Source organism: Vicugna pacos, chromosome 7 (genome assembly GCF_048564905.1).
Source record: "Vicugna pacos chromosome 7, VicPac4, whole genome shotgun sequence".
Classification (NCBI taxonomy): domain Eukaryota; kingdom Metazoa; phylum Chordata; class Mammalia; order Artiodactyla; family Camelidae; genus Vicugna; species Vicugna pacos.
The window spans coordinates 9640251-9657695 of NC_132993.1; the positions used below are offsets into that span (position 1 = coordinate 9640251).

General features: G+C 39.5%; 1 protein-coding gene across 11 annotated transcripts in view; it reads left to right on the forward strand.

Moving 5' to 3' along the window:
• Window positions 1-17445, forward strand: part of TPK1 (thiamin pyrophosphokinase 1) — a 320519-nt gene that overhangs the window by 252113 nt on the left and 50961 nt on the right. The window contains exon 9 of one of the 11 annotated variants that reach the window (XM_072964302.1): window positions 15927-16225. The exons of the other annotated variants lie outside the window; for them this stretch is intronic. Coding sequence (XP_072820403.1) covers window positions 15927-15997 — 71 coding nt within the window. The 3' untranslated portion in view covers window positions 15998-16225. Of the gene's footprint in view, window positions 1-15926; window positions 16226-17445 lie in introns of those variants that run through there. 11 annotated transcript variants of the gene reach the window in all.

Genomic DNA, 17445 nt, shown 5'->3' on the forward strand with positions numbered 1-17445 from the left:
AAAGGGAAAAATCGAAAAAGTCTCCCATCCTGTCAGTGAAACTTGGACATACCAGTCTGCATGTCAGAAGCCTTATTTACTTCTGTGCGTTTCTGTTTTTTCCACCCTAATATATATGTTGCTCATGTTTTCACTTCAGGGAGTCAAATATACTTAATAAACATGACCAAAAGATGTCTGCTCAACACACACACACACACACACACACACACACCCCTTTGGAATGATGCCAAGCACGACCATTTCACTTGAATAGCATTAGGAAATCTATTTAATCTGTCCCAAACTTCAGGAAATGCAGAACCACTGGAGTATTTTTCCCTAATGTAGGCCAGTGATTCTTGTCTGCATTTCTAGAGGTATCGGCCACACCTCCCCTAGGCTGCCCAGTTTTTAGTTCTGGGCACTTTGAATGAGAAAATCAGCAACGCGGCACTTGCTGGATTTTCTAAACCCTCATGCTGGGGTCCTGGGCTCCTTCTCTGGCCCTCTTACTAGCAATGATCTGATTCAAAATAGTGAAACCTGGGAAGGACAGAGGCCAGGGAAAACTGCCTCAGTCTTCCTAAGATGTGCCTTATCCCTGCCCCGACCCTGACATCTCCGAGAAAAGAAAATGAGCCTACGTTTCAGGCTGATCATCCTCTTGTTACAGGCCAGACTTGCGGGAGGCCAGAGGCTGTTTCCAAGGGTGCAGAATGGCACACACACACAAGGCCAGCATCAGTCATTCATCACTTACTGCCATTTGCATCCTTGCATCTAATCACAGCCTACAGCAACCACCCACCCGTGAACATTCCAAAACCAGTTTAACACAGAAACGTTGCGGGTGATTATCAAATTGGCTAACACTGTCAGAAATATACGCCTGCCCCTGTTCACATTTCCTTTAAACGAGCAATAACTGTCCTCTCTCTCCCATATCACATGCTTAAGGAGGAGCGGGAGAGGGTAGAACATTGTACTACGGTGAGCATATGAGGTGATCACACGGCACTTTTCTTAGACCAGCAAAGAAACATCCTTTGGGCCGCTAATTCCTAGGATTATGCATATTCCCTTGCTAGTTGTATACCCACATAAAGTGCATCATTGTGCAAAGCTGCTACATGTCTCCCTTCATCTCCCTGCCTGCTTGTGTGTGCACACCTCCCCAGTCCCTTTCCTTGACTCTCTTCCTGGTTTTGTTTGTTTTTCCCACCAGGCTTTGTCTTAGTGGTTTCTGCCTCAGGTTCTTATCATGATCCCAGTTAGCCTTGATGTTTCTGCAAACTCACTCTATCCACAACATCTTTTGGGGATCATCGTAAACAGCACTAAAAGCACCAGAGATGGGCAGGGGTGGAAACTGATGACATGTCTCTCTTCCTCTGTTTGGAAGTGTCTCACGCCCCTCCTGTCACAGTCGTCATAATCGTGTGTGTGCGTGTTTTGACTCAAAACCATACCTCACTAGTCAAATACTCAGTCAACTTTCATTCACTTCTTGTTACATCGTTAATGCGCTGATATACTTCCTACTGTACAGAACATAATTTAAGGACCCTAAACTCTCAAACTTCTGTTATATATAACACAGTTTATTTTAGTTTGAAAAGAAATGTTCAGGTAACGTAACACCCAGGTGATGGCAAAATGATTTTGTTGCTAAAGCGTAAAATTCGAGCAAGGCTTCTGTTGCATATTTCAGTGTCATCGGGTGCAAAGACCCAGGCAAGCAAGCAGAGCAGGTCAGGAAGCCCCGGTAGGTCACCTGCTTCCGGCCCTGCTGCAGGACTCTGAACGCAGCTCTGGAAGCTCTGTGGGAACTGCATTTATACTGAGCCCTTGCAATTTTATAATTTTAACTAAACCCACTGAACCGAGGAATGAGGTGTGTGTGTCAGGGGAGAGGGGCCACAAAATGTACTGTCAGGCTCACCCAGGTGGATTTAACTGAATTTCTTTTGTTCTTCAGCTAAAAGGATTGATTGCTCTTTGCATCCTCGAGGAGCTGGAAAACTTGGTCAAGACTGAAAAGTGCTATTTTTCAGGTCAATATCTCCCCCCCGTTCCCAGTCCCACACTCAGATCTCTTCCTGCCTACAGAGGAGGCTGAAATCACTACTCTTCAGCCCTGTTACATGTGAGGTGGCATAAAAACTGCCTTTATTGGCGTCTCTGACAGGCCTGTCTTTAGCCTGAATAATATGATAATTTGATTTCAGAATATTTTAAGGAGGAGGAGAACAAGGTGGGTTGCTCCGTTGCCAGCAAGCTCACTCTTGCTTTTACGTGTATTTTGTATTCTTCCTCCTGCCAGGAATGCTCATTTTCTCTCTCTCTTACTTACCTCCTTCTCTTTCTTTCTTTTTTTCACCTTTTCCTCTTACTCAACTTTTAAGGCCCAGCTCAACTCAAACCTGAGTTGTGAGGCCTTCACAGAGCAGGAGAGTGATTTCTCCTATATGTACTTCTTCTTGCATATTTTCTAGAATACATAACGTAGAATTTCACTGCAAACTGCGTTCGTCACATGCGTACAAGGTGGTGTCTCTTCCAAGTGACTGTTGTGTTCCTAAGGTCAGCTGTGCACCAGTGCTAGGCAGGCTGAGAGGAATGAATGATACATAAATTAATGTTTCTTAGAACTTGGATTTTTTAAATTACTTATCTGGGGGAGGGGAGACAATCTCCTGTCTTAAATTGAATATTTTTAGATTTCTGGGAAACTAAATAATGAAACGGGTAATGTTAAAGCCATTAGGATACTGCTCCAATGTCCAGTGTCTATGAGGTCCAACCTGAATGGATTTCACTGTTAGACATTTCTAAAATAACTTCCATAAAACTCACATTTGCAAACTTTAAAATGCTTTTGGGGAGGGGATGGGTATAGCTCAGTGGTAGAGCGTGTGATCAGCATGCACAAGGTCCTGGGATCAATCTCCAGTACCTCCATTAAAAAAAATTTTTTTTTTAACTTTAAAGCTTTGAACATAGATATGATACTAGAATCCATTTTAAAGATATTTTAAGTAATAAAAAAAATGAGTTAATACATCCATCAGCAGCTAGGCAAGGTTTTATTGAAAAGAGTAATAGGATTTATGGTATATCAAGTCTATAAATAAACCTAACTAGATATATATCATTTCGTAGAGGTAGCATACAAAATGAGGTATGCAGAAAAACTTGGAAAAAAAAATATCCTTTGTTCACATATTTTGAGATGTGACATTAGAGAGACTTATTCATGAGAATTTCATAATACATTAGTAAGCATGCTGCAGGATATTTTGGAAAAGTAATGAAAGCTTAGTAATGCAAAATTTTTCTCCAGCCTTCTGTTCTAAGAAATAAATGAGGTGAGACTTTCTTCTCAGCTCCAGACTTTAGCTCTCCCATCCATAATCTCATTTATCACTTCATCGTACACATTTGGATAGTTGCTGATTCTTTTTTGAATCTGCTCCAGCTCTTCTACTAGATTCCAAGTCCTCTGGGGACAGATCCAGGACTTCTCCATCTGTTTGCAAGGCCTACCGGTAGGGTGCCCAGTGCGACGTATATGCATATGATAGAAGGAACTCTTGTTCCAAGAGTTTGCCAGTAGACACGGGAAGCAGCGGGAGAGGAAGGAAAATCAGGGTGAACGACAGCCCGGTTAGCATCACTGTCCACCAGACCATGCTAGCCAGGCCCTCTGTCAACATTGTCTCCTTCACCCACACAGCTGTCTTCATCCAGAATCTCCATCCGACAATGACTGAAAGTCTCTTGACTGCTAAGCACCTTTCTCTGAGTATCTTCAGGGAAACTCCTAAGCAGATAAGGACATTAAATAGAAACGCCGTACAGTGAGTTCTGGATTGTAGTGGTGGTGGCAGGAGCACAGGGAGAAAGGCTTTTGTTTATTTATTTTTTAACGAGGAGTTGATCTGAAAGAGGGGGACATTCTGGCAGATCAACACCCAGAAAACAGGAGGGGAGGTGCGAGGATCAGATGGCAGTTTGCTGTTGCTTTAAAAAAAATACAGTGTAAGGCACAAAATAGTGAGAAATGGGTATTCAATCAGCTGAGGCCATACAGTAAAGAACCCTGATAAGCCAGCTAGTGAGCTTGGGCTTCATCTCACGAAATGAGCATCCATCAGACGTTTAAGAAGAGTGACAGGATAGTCTGAACAGTTTAGTCTGGCAGTTTTGCAAAGGACATATTTAAAGGCATAGAACTGAAGGCAAGAAGACCAATTCGTAGATGGAATGAGATGAGAGACTCAATGGGCAGGAGTATTAGCACTGGACATGAGGGAGGACTGAAGAAGGATTTTGGTGGTATAATTACCCCTCTGTCTGAGAACTCTTTTTCAAATACAAATCATGTATCACTTCCTGGCTAAACCCTTTAGATGGTTCCTTTTTGCTCTGAGAATAGAGTGCACACATCTCCCATGGCCTGCGAGGTTCCCTCCCGCTTACCTCTGAGCACAGACCCCACATCCATTTCACCCTCCATCTCCAGGCAGGCCTCTTTTCAGGCTGGAATTGAGTATTTCCCTTCCCCGGGTCAGTTGGGCTCTGATAAAACCCCAGCAGATTAGGCTGTGGTTAAATAGTTCCTCCTGAGGTCAGGTCTTGCTAAGAAGAGCAGAACGCTCTGGTGTTTTTCAAAAAGGTTCCTCTGCCCCTCCCCCTGCCAGAAACTCGGGGAGGGTGGGTAGGGGGCGCGCAGGGTTCTCTGATGTTCACTGTGGAAATCTACTCAGGCTCCCAGAAGTAAAACTCCCAGAAGTGTGGGGGCCCCCCATGAACGGGTCCCCGTCGGGCTTTTGCTTCTGGGTTCCAGGGAATCTTGGGGAGATTCCCTGCTCTCAATACAGGATCTGCTGGCTCCACTTCACACACAGTTGTCCTGGGCACCGGCTCCTGCCTTGCCGCCCACCGTTCCCGGGCGGGCCTGCACTCTCCTGGTCACAGGTAGCAGGTAGAGCTCCGTCCCTTTAGTGCTGCAGGTAGCAGCATAAAACTTCAGGTGTCTTTCTCAGGGAAATTCCCTTAAAGTGCTCTAAAACCTCAGCGTGTATCTTTTCAGCTAGAACTTGGGCTCCTGGACGTTCCTAGGTGGAAGGGAGACTAAGAAATGTTACCTTTACCCTCGGGAGCTGGGCACCCAGACAAAAAGCAGCAGCTCTGTTATTCTAGACGAAGAATGGCGTGGGGACAAGCAGCAGCTTCTGCCCGGACTGCAGGTGACACGGAGAGTAGATGTATTGGTGTTTTGTTTTGTTTTGTTTTAACCTCGAAACCCCCAAGACCCATGGACTCGAGTCAGAAACACGGAAAACTGTTGAGTAGTTGTAACAACTTACGGCTTTGTTCTGCATGCTTTCCTACCAGCCACACCTTTCACGATGCCACTTGAGTCATTTATTTCTAAATCCATCCCCCAATTTAAACTCTGACAGAAATTCACATAGAATATGCAGCTCACCACCAGACAACTGGTTTTGACCAGACTTGTGACAGCCGAAATCTGTACCTCTGGGGTTTGTATTCTGTTCCAGGTCTACCACCACAGAAAGAAAGGACATTTATTTAGGAACATGATGAATTACTTTAAAAAAGGGTGGGGATTTCATACAGTTCCTATGTATGGAGGAGTAAAGTGGAAATGTGATGATGCTCCAAACCATGAAAGCCAGGTAAAGCCACCTGACTTCACTTAGATTCGTGGCTCTCAGTATGTTTGATACACGTGAAGATAGGAAGGAGGAAATCGAGCTGTTTGACATAAAGAGCCTAATAATCTGAGTGGATATTTTAAATCACCCACTCATTACTCAGAGACATGACCTTTGTCACATACCTACTCACTTTTTTTTTTAGCTGATTTGCTTTCCTCCCCCTTAAAATTTAAGTGTGAAGAAAAGGCTGGGGGTAGGCTCACGTGTCTCTTGAATCAAGTCAGTTCCATCAGAATGTGAAAACTTTGAGAAACGAGACTGTCACTTGATCAGCAGTTTCAGTAGAGGCGCGAGGGTTCTTGGGTACCAAGGCTCTCCTCTGCGTTCCGTACCTACAGTGAATGACCTGACAGTTACTTTGCAAAGTTTGGAAATACAACTTGGGAGGAATGATAAGGAATATAGAAACCCAGAGTATATAAATGAATTGGAAACCAAATGCTGTTTTGTGTTGACACTTATTAAGAAAAAAATGTTCCTTTACCTGGATTTGAATTTGTTAGTTTCCACCGCATATGTATGTAAATCATGCTGGAGTTTTTCACTCCGTTCCTTTCCAATCTTTGTTTCGTAGCATTTGGGGCAGTTGCACAACTAATTAGGGTCTAGAAATAAAGGACATTTTCCATCTTCTCTACTTGTTGTTAGTAAAACCACTTAAAACGTGGTGTGAAGAATATATCTACATATCTTTTTTCAGACGCCTGATAAATTTTCTTCCTCTTCCCCCCCCCCACTTACCACCCTTTTCATTTTTTAAATTTTTTGTTTCATCTTATTATAATAATCATCTCATAAATGAGTATACCAAGCATGATTGATTTGATATCTATTTCAGAGGACAGTGCCATTTAATTTATTGTGAAGATATTACTCATAAAGAATCTTGAAAACGAATGACGATGGTGACTGGTGGCCACGGAGACCACATTAAGTCACCTTTCAGAGGCAGTCCTCGTCAGTACTGAAAGAAGTGGACAGGAGGGGAATTTCCATCCCGTAGGCCGTGGGCTCTCTTCCTGAGATTTGTAAAAATATTTCCCAAATACCAAGGACCATGAATTTTCCTGCTTGTAGCTCTGCTCTGGTCACCTGTTCAGCGTTCACTCAGCACAGGTTGCCCTGGCCTAGCCTTTGGGTTTGTATCTAGCTGAGGCTGTTTTTTCTACTTATATGTAGAAGCATAATATATTACTTAATAAAATAGCTTGTAAGCATACATGCCTTTTTGAAAAATAAGATTATTTTCCTGTAAAACAAGATACATTTCCCCCCCACTTCTCACACCCCCTTCAGGATTCTCAAAGTGATGCTCGTTTTATGGGAGGTGGAACAGGTGAGCCAACAGACCCTTAGAGTTACTTTAAAAAATGTTTTAAAGTCTCTACTCAAGCCTAGTTTAGGAAGAACAGTCCAGTGACTGCAATCGCATTCTTTCAAAGACAGCTTTAAAGAATCCAGAATGTGTCTGTCAAAGGATGTTTAGGGAGATGAACTCAAAATTTAAAGTAAATGAAGAATGGCTTTGGGAGGGATGCAGAGATAACTGGAGCCTTAAGTGAAAGAAGAGAAGGAAAGAGCACAGTTACATTGGATGCTTCTTTTCTAGGCTTGTGTGTTGTCTGTGTTCCTTTGAATTTTAAACTTGTTAGAATTATTCTTTTATTGCTGCTCTCAACTATCACATTGATCTTGGAGAAGCAAGTGGAGCCGGCGATTAAAAATCTCATTCCAGTTGGAACTGCCTCTAGGTTGATTTGATTGGTAGCAACAGAAAAGTGGCTGAAGAGGAAGGGACGGTGAGCTTTATTTCTTATTGACCAAAGGTGTGTCTGTCTGATTAGTCTGTGCCAGGTATAGAAACAGCAGGCATACGCTGTTGAGGGATGCAGCGACTGAGGCGTTGTGCTTCCAGGGAGGCCAGTAAGACGCCTGTCCCAGATGGATCACCACTGGATTGTCTAATTGCTTTCCAGACTCTACCACTGGAGAGTCACTCATTCTGACATTTCAGTTCAAACGTACTTCACAAATATATTTTTAATCTAATCCTTATGCTCAGAAGTCAATAAATGTGGACCTATCTAAGAAATTTCAAATCTAGAGGACGGGGAGACATGTTTGTGTGTAAGAATGTGTGTTGTGTGATTATGACTGCTCACTTCAAAAATAGCTGAAACTAAACATAAGGAAACAAAACTAATTAAAAAAAAGACTGGGTTAGAAAAACCTATATGCTGACTGTGAGAGCTTCATTTAAAGCAAAGTGACTCAGAAAGGTTACATGTAAACCAAGTTAAAAGTACTGACAAGAATAGAGCTGCTGTTGAGATGTTTATTAGACAAAGCTGGATTTAAGGTAAACTACATCAACAGAGAGATGAATGGGGGATTTATAATATTAAAGGGCATAATAAGGCGATAACTATATACCCAAATGCTATTGCACCAAAATCCATAAAGCATAAGTTACAGGAAAATAAAAAAAGAAACTGACAGAAACACAGCGTGATTATAGGTTATAATTAACTTCTGTCCACCCATGACAGATCAAGGAAACAAACAAAAAGAAGTGAAAGATCTGAATTACAACTGGTAAGGTTTACATTATAGATAAATATATGTATGCATAAATATATATGTCTATGTATATGAAACATACATGCCAAAAATATATGCATATGAGTAAAAGTATACAACAGAACAGTTTTTAAATCACAGTGAAAATTTTAAAAATTGTGACAAAAATTTCGTTTCTACTCTAAAATAAAAATTAAAACATGCATTCTGATCCAGTGCAGTAAAACTAAAAATTATAATAATTCATAATTTCATAATAACGTGTTCTGGAAAGTAAAAGTTTACTCTTTAGCAGCTCTTGAACCAAAAGTAATACTTACACGTTTCAAGAATTGAAAAAAAAAATCTCTGCATATCATAAAATACAGTGAGGTTTGCTCAGGAAAATGTATAGCTTTTAATATTTTCATTCTAAAAAGGAGAAAAAAAGTGAATCTATTTTTAACTCAAGAAGCTACAAATGGAGTAATACAGTATGCCTAAGGAAGTCACACGAAGGAAATGAGAATGATCAAAGGAGAAATTAAAAAATTACAAAATTGTTAAGCCGTTCAAAAATTGACTTCTTAAAAATAGCAAGAAACTGTTAGACCATTAAGAAACAAAAGGGAGAAAGCACAAGAAAAGTAAAAGTAGGAATGTAAAAGGGCAAACCGCCACAGTTAGATCGACAGTAGAGATGAAATGAATGAGAAAAGTAACGTGCAAGTGTCTACCGGATAAATTTGAAGCTTTAAGCAGGAATCTGGCACCAGGGATAGACTCAGAGCCACTTCATGTGAGCAGATACCCCCCTGCTGAGATTCCAGAATATCCCCAACACCTGATTAGATTAAAATATATTCCTTCTCGTCCCTCTTGAAATGGCTGCTTTTACCATGACGAAGAAGGTTACCATTTCCTTTGGAAAATAAATTTAAAACTGAATATAAAATCGCATATGCTATTATTGAACCTTGGAAAACAGAAAAATCACATACATGCATTAAGACTGAAAGTGGATAAATATATTTAATTAGGGTAATAAGATTATGGGTGACTTTTCTTATTTTCCAGCCTTTCCAAAATTCTGTCTGCATAATAGAAATGCAGAACAAAGTAAGGTGTCTCCTGTATATGAGTCCAAAACTACAGTTCTGCCGACTTTCTCCTAGTCAAAGGACAAAGTACACTTTCCCTATCATTATCAGACTGTGGATGGTATTAAATTATTCCTTCAAAGGGCACCTTAAGTGAACGAACCATGTCCTCAGTCAAGTGCATAGTCTTGAGTTGTCACCCTTTAAACACTATTACAACAGTCCTTCTCATAGGAGGGCACTCACACAAGAAATCTGCTGTACAAACTCAGTTTGGGTTGTATGTTTTGTGGGAAGCAGAGCACATTTCTTGGTAAATTAACAGACCCTAGTTAGTGGAAAAGTTCCATTATCCCTTATTGAATTCATGTGAAATTGAATGGACTGAAAGAGCACTCTGGATACTCCATTAGAGAGGACAGACATGGGGGATGATTCTGATCTTGGACGTTGAAGCCTTTTAGTTGAGATGACTGTCAGATACTTCAATCTCTCAGGCACAGAGAGAAAGGAGGCAAACTTTCCACCATGTAGCTAAGACTGTCTAAGCCTTTGCACAGATAAAATGATTTATTTCGGAGCTGGTAACTAAATCGCTCATTTTAAAATGTCTTGGGGATTTGTTGAGATTGGCAGTGGTACTTCTTATCAAAGGATGCCTTAGAAGATTCTCTATTGCTACCTATACTGTATTTTTGTGAGCTAAAATTATCTATTTTGTGATAGAAAAGGAGGGACTATTGCCTTAAATTTTGGTTATATTTAGTGTGTCATTATAACTTTTGGTCTTAATATTTAGGCAATTTTGGATAGAGTACTTCTAGAATTTTTTGTACATCATTAAAAATTATATATCATGTCAAGAATTGGATGAATTGATGACAAGTTGGATGAAATATGACCTACTTTGCATATATATAAATATTTCAAATACTGTATTCAGATAGAAAAGTATAGAATTTTAAAGTCTTTGCAATTACTTGTTCATAGCAAGACAGTCTAGAACTTAAGGCAACACTGCTTCTATTTCCACCATTAGTAATTACCACCAAGCCTCTACATCGAGAATAAAATATCGTATAGCACATTGCTTAAAGAAACACATACTATTCTATTATTGTCTTCCTCCTTTTGAATAAAATCTTCAGAAATTTGATTCAGGCTCCCACGGCACTAACAGTCCATGTCTTTGATTATAAATGCCTACAAAAATAAATAAATGAAATTTAAAATCAACCATGAAAAAAATGTTATTTTTTTATAAAAAACTGTTTTGCCAAAGTAATGAAACAGTGCAGACGTACGGAACATAGACAGTGGAAGCCCCATCAGAGTCTCGCTGCCGTAGGCAACTGCTTCCAAAAGTTTGGCATTTATTTTCTTAGAATTTTACGCCTTTTTACCCTCTCTCTGTATATTTTTAACCAAAAAAAGTTCTAATAAACATAGTCTTCTGTATTTGCTTTTTTTCACTTAAAAACATAGTTTATGTATTATTAAATTACTGCTTTTATAAATACAGATGCAAATAATTTGTTTAATGCATATATAGTATCATACAGAGCTACCATGCCTTATTAAACCAGTTCCAATTTGATGTATACGTGAATTGTGTCTTTTTTTTTTAACTTATAATGTCGCAGCCAGAACATGTACTTTTGTGAACAGTCAAGAGGACCCAGTGTCCGGAAGTAGTGAGAATGTCTTCACACACTTGCCAAAATGAATGGCCAATTAATGGGGAAAATTGTCATTTTAATTCAGTTATTAGGGAAATTATTATTTAATTATTAGGGAAATACAGCATCATTTCTTAAATTACAGGCTTTGTAAATTTTTTTTGAATTGCCTACTTTTCTGTTGAACTGTCCATCTTCTCGGTTCTGTGGACACACTTTTTTCTGCTAGGATCATTGAGCTCAGTGTATAATACATTTATTTGTAGTTTGTCTTCTGACATGGTACATAGATGTGCTTGTTTATTTTACTTCAAAAATTTTTGAATTATTTTTGTACAAATGTAGGAAAATAATATAATTTGCACTCATATTTCTACCATCCAGAATTAGCAATTCTTTTTGTTTCCAGTCCTTTTATTTTAATTAATGTAAAGAAATGAAATATTTAATACACTGTAAGAAAAGCCACTACTCCAGACCTATTTATCTGCCTGAGTGACAAAGTGTGTATTATATTCTTCTAAAACTTTTGTGTATTTTGTATGCTTATATATGTTTCTATAAGCAATATATATATGCTTACTGTATTTTAAATTTTTTTGTAAATAAGAGCAAATTTTATAGTGTAATATTTAGACTTACTTTTATTACTGAACACTTTGTTTTTGAGATTTATCCATGTAGAGATATGCATAAATTTAGCTAATGGTTGTTTAATTTTTATGCACTCAGAGTTAGTCTTTTAAGTCTTGTAATAGACTTTCCTCTTGTCAAAAGTGTAAAGTGGTCCAATTATTTTATTCTTTTTTTTCTTTTTTTTTTTTTTTGTTTCCCATTTAAAATTTTGATGTGGCTCATATGAACTTTATTTGAGGATAAGAAGTAATGTGAAGCGGTGGTTGCACATCATGAATGTACTAAATGTCACAGAGTTACGCACTGCACCACGGGGGGAAAAGTAAATCATGTCAGTAGGGAATCAGCCCAGTTTTCTCCCCCGGATTGCTGGCTGGTTTGCTTATAGCTCATAAATCAATTCATCATGTGCTTATTGATTGAAAACACTGCCTTTATCAAACATCCAGTATCCTGGTCCATGTGATCAATTTTTGTGAGTTTTCCATGTATTTTTCTTAGCCCTATTCTGTTTTTAACCAGTATAGCTTAAGTTTATACTGTTATTCCCTTCACATATTTTCCTTGGTATTCTGTTTATGCTTTCAAGGAGCTTCAGTTTTATCATATTCCTAAAAGAAAATCTTACTTTTTTTGCAATTTCACTGAATATATAACTTATTTTTTTCATAATTTTAATTTGTTCCCCAGGCACATATTCGTTTACTCAGATCTTCTTTCATGCCCCTTCAGTAACATTTACAGCTTCCTTCATACAAGTTTAGTAGATTTCTTCTTAAACTCAGGTCTATAATATTTTCGTTGCAGTTGAATGTAAAATCTTACCTTTCATCATGTTCTCATTTTCTGTCTTAACAGTTGTACATTGTATACCTCTATCAAACATGCCAAATGTTCTCAGTAGGTTTTAGCTGATATTCACGGATTATACAGGTTTATTTGTCATTGTATGTTTTCTTTGGTAACGTCTTATTCAAATTGATGGTTCTCATCTGGGGCAATTTTGCTTCCCGTGGGATCATTAGCAATGTTTTGAGACATCACTGGCTGTCACAGCTGGGGACTCTACTGGCATCTGTTGGACAGACGCTGGGGAGGCTGCTAAACACCCTTTAGTGCACAAGGGAGTCTCCTGGTATTAGTGAGTTGTCAAAGTTCTTTATATATTCTAGATACAAGTCCTGTTTGGGATATATGTTTTGCATGTATTTTTCCCAGTATGTGGCTACTTTTTTATTTCCTAAGTCTCTTTTGAAGGGCAAAGTTTTCATTGTAATGAAATTCAATTTATTAACTTTTTGAAATTTTTTATAATTCATGCCTTTTGTGCCTTACTTCAGAAATCTTTCTAACCCAAGGTCACTAAAATATTTTCTTGTATTTTTCCGCTGTAAGTTTCATGGTGTTGGCTCTTACATTTAAATCCATGATTTATCTCAAGTCAGTTTTGGCAAATGATGAGTTAAAGCTTGAGGGTTCTATTTTCCCAAATGGCTGTCCTATGGTTCCAACACCAGTTGTTGAAGTTTTTCTTTCCTTTCTCCAGTGAATTGCCTTGAAATCTGTACTGAAATTAATTATTCATATATGTGTGGATATATTTCTGGACTCTACATTACGCCCCACTGATCTATCTGTCTATAATCAAGGACCACAGTGTCTTGATTACTGAAGCTTTATAATGTGTCTTGGAATCAGATGGTGTAAATCCTCTAACTTGGAGCTTTTTAAAAATATTGAATCTTCTGGTTGAAGAACACAGTGTATCTCTCCATTTCTTTAGGTTTTATTTAGTTTTTCTCAGCAATGTGTTCTCATTTTTAGTTTAAAACTCCTACATTTTTTGGTCAGATTTATCACTAATTGTTTTATATTTCTTGACGTTATCTTAAATAACTAAATTTTTTCAGGTTTGGGGTTTAATACTATACTAGCTCAGTCAATATAACTAAGAAGCACTTTTTCTACCATTTCTGTTTTTTGAAGGTTTAGAGGAATTAACAAGTGGAGTTTTTGTGCTTAAAATGCTTTCCTCCTTACTTTTCTGCCAAATGCTACCCATCCATTTGAGATTGTGGGAAAGACTTTTTCTTTACCCTTCTAGGTTCTGTGGCAAGACTTGAGAATTAAACTGACAAAAGACAGGTAAACTGGAGAAAAGCATACAAATTTTATTTAATGTTAATATTTTTATGCATACATGGAAGCCTTCATAGATAAGAAATGAAGATTCAAAGAAGCAGATAGGCCTGGGAGCTTATATACCATTTTAACAAGAACAATAAATTGTGGAGATGTGTCAAGACAAAGGAAAAAGGAGTCGGACTACAGAAGATAAATTATGGGAAAGTGAGTAGGAAATATAGAGGGAAACTAATGGAAGAAGAGGGTTATTTTAGTAGGTTGGTTTGTACATTTTCATGTTGGCATTGACTCCAGGTCTTCGATGATAAGGATGCTGTCCCTCTCGGTCCAGGGGAGGAACCCTTCTCATGGGGAATTTTATGCCCTGCTTTTAGCCTGAAAAGGGCAGGGGGAGGGGTGTCAAGAGTGGTCTGTTCTGATTCCCTTCAAGATGTGACTCTGTGTAGTTTTTCTGTACACTGTCAGTGTAGTGAATTTCATGTCAATTATTCTCCCTGCAATTCATTTGATAAGCATACTAACTTCCATTACTCACTCATATATAAATATCTATATATATAGTCATTATTTCCTAATTATTAATGTAACTAAACTTCCTGTGAATTTATGCATGTCTCCCCTTCTACATGTTGTATATCTTGAGGCTTTTCTTTTTAGGACAGAGCACGATGTATTATACATCTTATACAGGGTGAGGAACTCAGTCACTAATGGCTGAGTCTTCAAAGATAGGTCTCCATAAGAAAGCTTAAAATACAATTACTCCTCTGAGGTAGAAAAATTGGTATGTTAGGATGGATGTTGCCTGTATGGATGCCTCTGGCTAGTCTAAGGATGGTCTGACAATTTATGGATGATTGATTATTGAATCACTGTTTCTCTAAGACACACGTCTGACAGTCATTTCCTTTGGAGAAATGTTAGAAGGAAATGGTGAAATAACATCAAAATAAAAAAATCAGAGCAAGATTAAACATAAAGAGCCCTGGAATTTATTAAAGCCTTAAAATTTGCACTAGGTGTGATGAAACGAAAAAGCTATATGCATGGTATTCACTTCACATAGAGATACGTGTACCCTAAAAATTGACTCATGCAGTTAAAGGTTTTGTATATTTTTTACTGGAATGGATGTTGCTGCTAATAGGGACACCAGGACCCTACTGAAGAACAATGAGAGAAGGAACAAAAGGCTTAGACCTAGAGAAATGGTCTGAACAAAGAAAACCTATATCCTTTTTAACATTCAGGTTTAATAGCGCATTTTTAACTAAGGGCCAGAAAATGAACATGACGGGTTGGCTGGCCAGACATCCAGGAGAGCCTGCGTTCACTGGGAGGTCTCCTGCTGGACAGAGTCGTCCCCCAGCAGAGACAGGCCAGGTTAGGGGTGGGGACAGAAGGGTCTGCAGCTCTGGACCCAGAAGTACAGAAGTATCAAAAAAGACACATACAAGATGTGTGTCCCCCCTTTTATACATTTTTAATACTAAGGAAATCAGTTTAAAAGAGAAGATTGAGGGCAAATTTTTACGTAGGGAGGGAAAAAGGAATAGAAAGTTTTACTGGATTGTCTCCATCAGAGCTTCAGGTCTTTTGAGCACTTACTAATGACACCACCCCCATTCCTGCCACTGGACTGGACTCCCTTGCCCTGAGGAAGCAGAGGGAGCCCTCAGGTGGTCTAAAATGCCTAAAGTGTGGTACTTGGTGCCCGAGGATAACTCCTGTCTTCCTATGGAAGGCCCAGGCCAATTCCCTGGTCAGGACCAAAATCTTTATCCCAGCCGCTCTCCATCCCAACCCCCAACTCGCACCCCCATTCCATGATAAAGCAGAACTCTTTGGCCAACCATAAAAATAACAACAAAAGATACTTTTTTGAAGAATCCTAACCATAACCTATGGATAATACACACCTTTCCCCAACCCTGCAGCACACACATGCACGTACACTCATGTGGGTTTAACTGATTCTCTCCTTAGATACGCTTCTTCAACCCGTCAAAGAACTCAAGAATTTTAGTCAGCTATTTCTGTTCTGAGTCTGATTTATGAACTCTTCCCTGTCTGGCCAGGTGCCGGCCGTGCTCCACAATTCATAATCTGTCACCAGGAGAGATGGCGCACTTCCAAAGGCGAAGCGTGACGGTTCTTTCTGTGCGCCCCCGATAAACAGATGGCGCGGCTGCTCAGTGAGCTGCCTGAAGTGGGCCGAGGAGGACGTTAACCTCTCAGCACCCCCCCCATCTTCACTGTGGTTCTTCTCTTTTATGCTCTTCATTTTTCTTCATAAAAGGCTGACCAGATGAATAACACAACAGCCAACCACTAGTGAGCAGATTGTTCGAAATCCATAGAAGGTGAGCAGGTGGTGGGACCCAGTAAATTTCAGAGCACCTCAGCCCTCAGACCTCTGTCGTGTGGAATGCTGTTCAGAGGGCGCCAGGTTTCAGTTACACGAGGTGAGTAAGCTGTAGGGTTTGCTGTACAACACGGTGCCTGGTTCACAGAACTGCACTGTGCACTTGAAATTATGTGAAGAGGGTAGATCTCATGTGAAGGGTTTTACCACAATAAAAAGCCAACACGAAGGAAAGAAAGTCACTGGGATTCAGTGGAGAATTCGGTTTGCTTTGGTTTGGTTTGGTTGGTTCCTCAACAGCATAAGCTTTCTCTGAAACACTTGATGGTAAAAAATTCCATGGCTCCATTGACAGCTTTTTTCTTTCCTTCATTCCTAACACAAGACAACAGATAAACCTCTGCATTCTAGGATTTGGGAAACTGAAGTCTTCGGGAACAAAATCTAAAAATAAATAAGCTTTAAGGACTAGGCCCCATTTTGTGTCATGAGATCTTTGTGTGTACTTCTGGGTCCTTAGAGACAGAAAAGGCTGGGGCAGTGCTGCAGGAAGCATTCAGGACATTTGGCCTGGTGTCAGTCCAGCCAGCTAAAGCAGGAGCCCAGAGCTGGAGGTGACGCAGGCTAAGAACGAGTACTCGGAAGTCATCAGGCGCCAAATGCCGCTAAGATAGTGCCTTTTCCAGTCAGGATAAGGACGATGCACGTGTTAAAATTGGATCTGCGCTCACCCAAGTTATCTGTCTCCATCTTTTTTTTTCTTAGTACTTTTTATGTGTGCATGCAAAACTACACTGGAGTGAAAGTCAAGTGTCAGAGTTTTCATTAAGAAAATTAAAAGTAAAGGGAGCAGAGGCACAGAATTCGTTCCTGGAACGTGGTGACCAAGGAAACCCCGCTGTGAGAGTCTGATCAGTGAGGGAGAGGTCAGCCACTGAAGGTTGTAGGGCATGGGGAGAAATTTTTGATTTGATTTGATTTGTTTTGTTTTGTTTTTTTTAATAATGAAGCCTGGGTTGTTTGAGGAAGGAAGGAAAGGAAATGGTGAAGGAAAGAGACTAAAGGCACGGGAACCAGCAGGGAGGAGGAGGGTTCATTTTTAAAACAATGAGCTCAATCAGCGCTTCTCACATTTTAATGTGTTTTGTTAAGATGCAGATCCTGATCCTGTGTAGGTCAGGGTGAGGCCTGAGGTGATGCTTTTCTCACCAGCACCAGGTGGTGCTGATGCT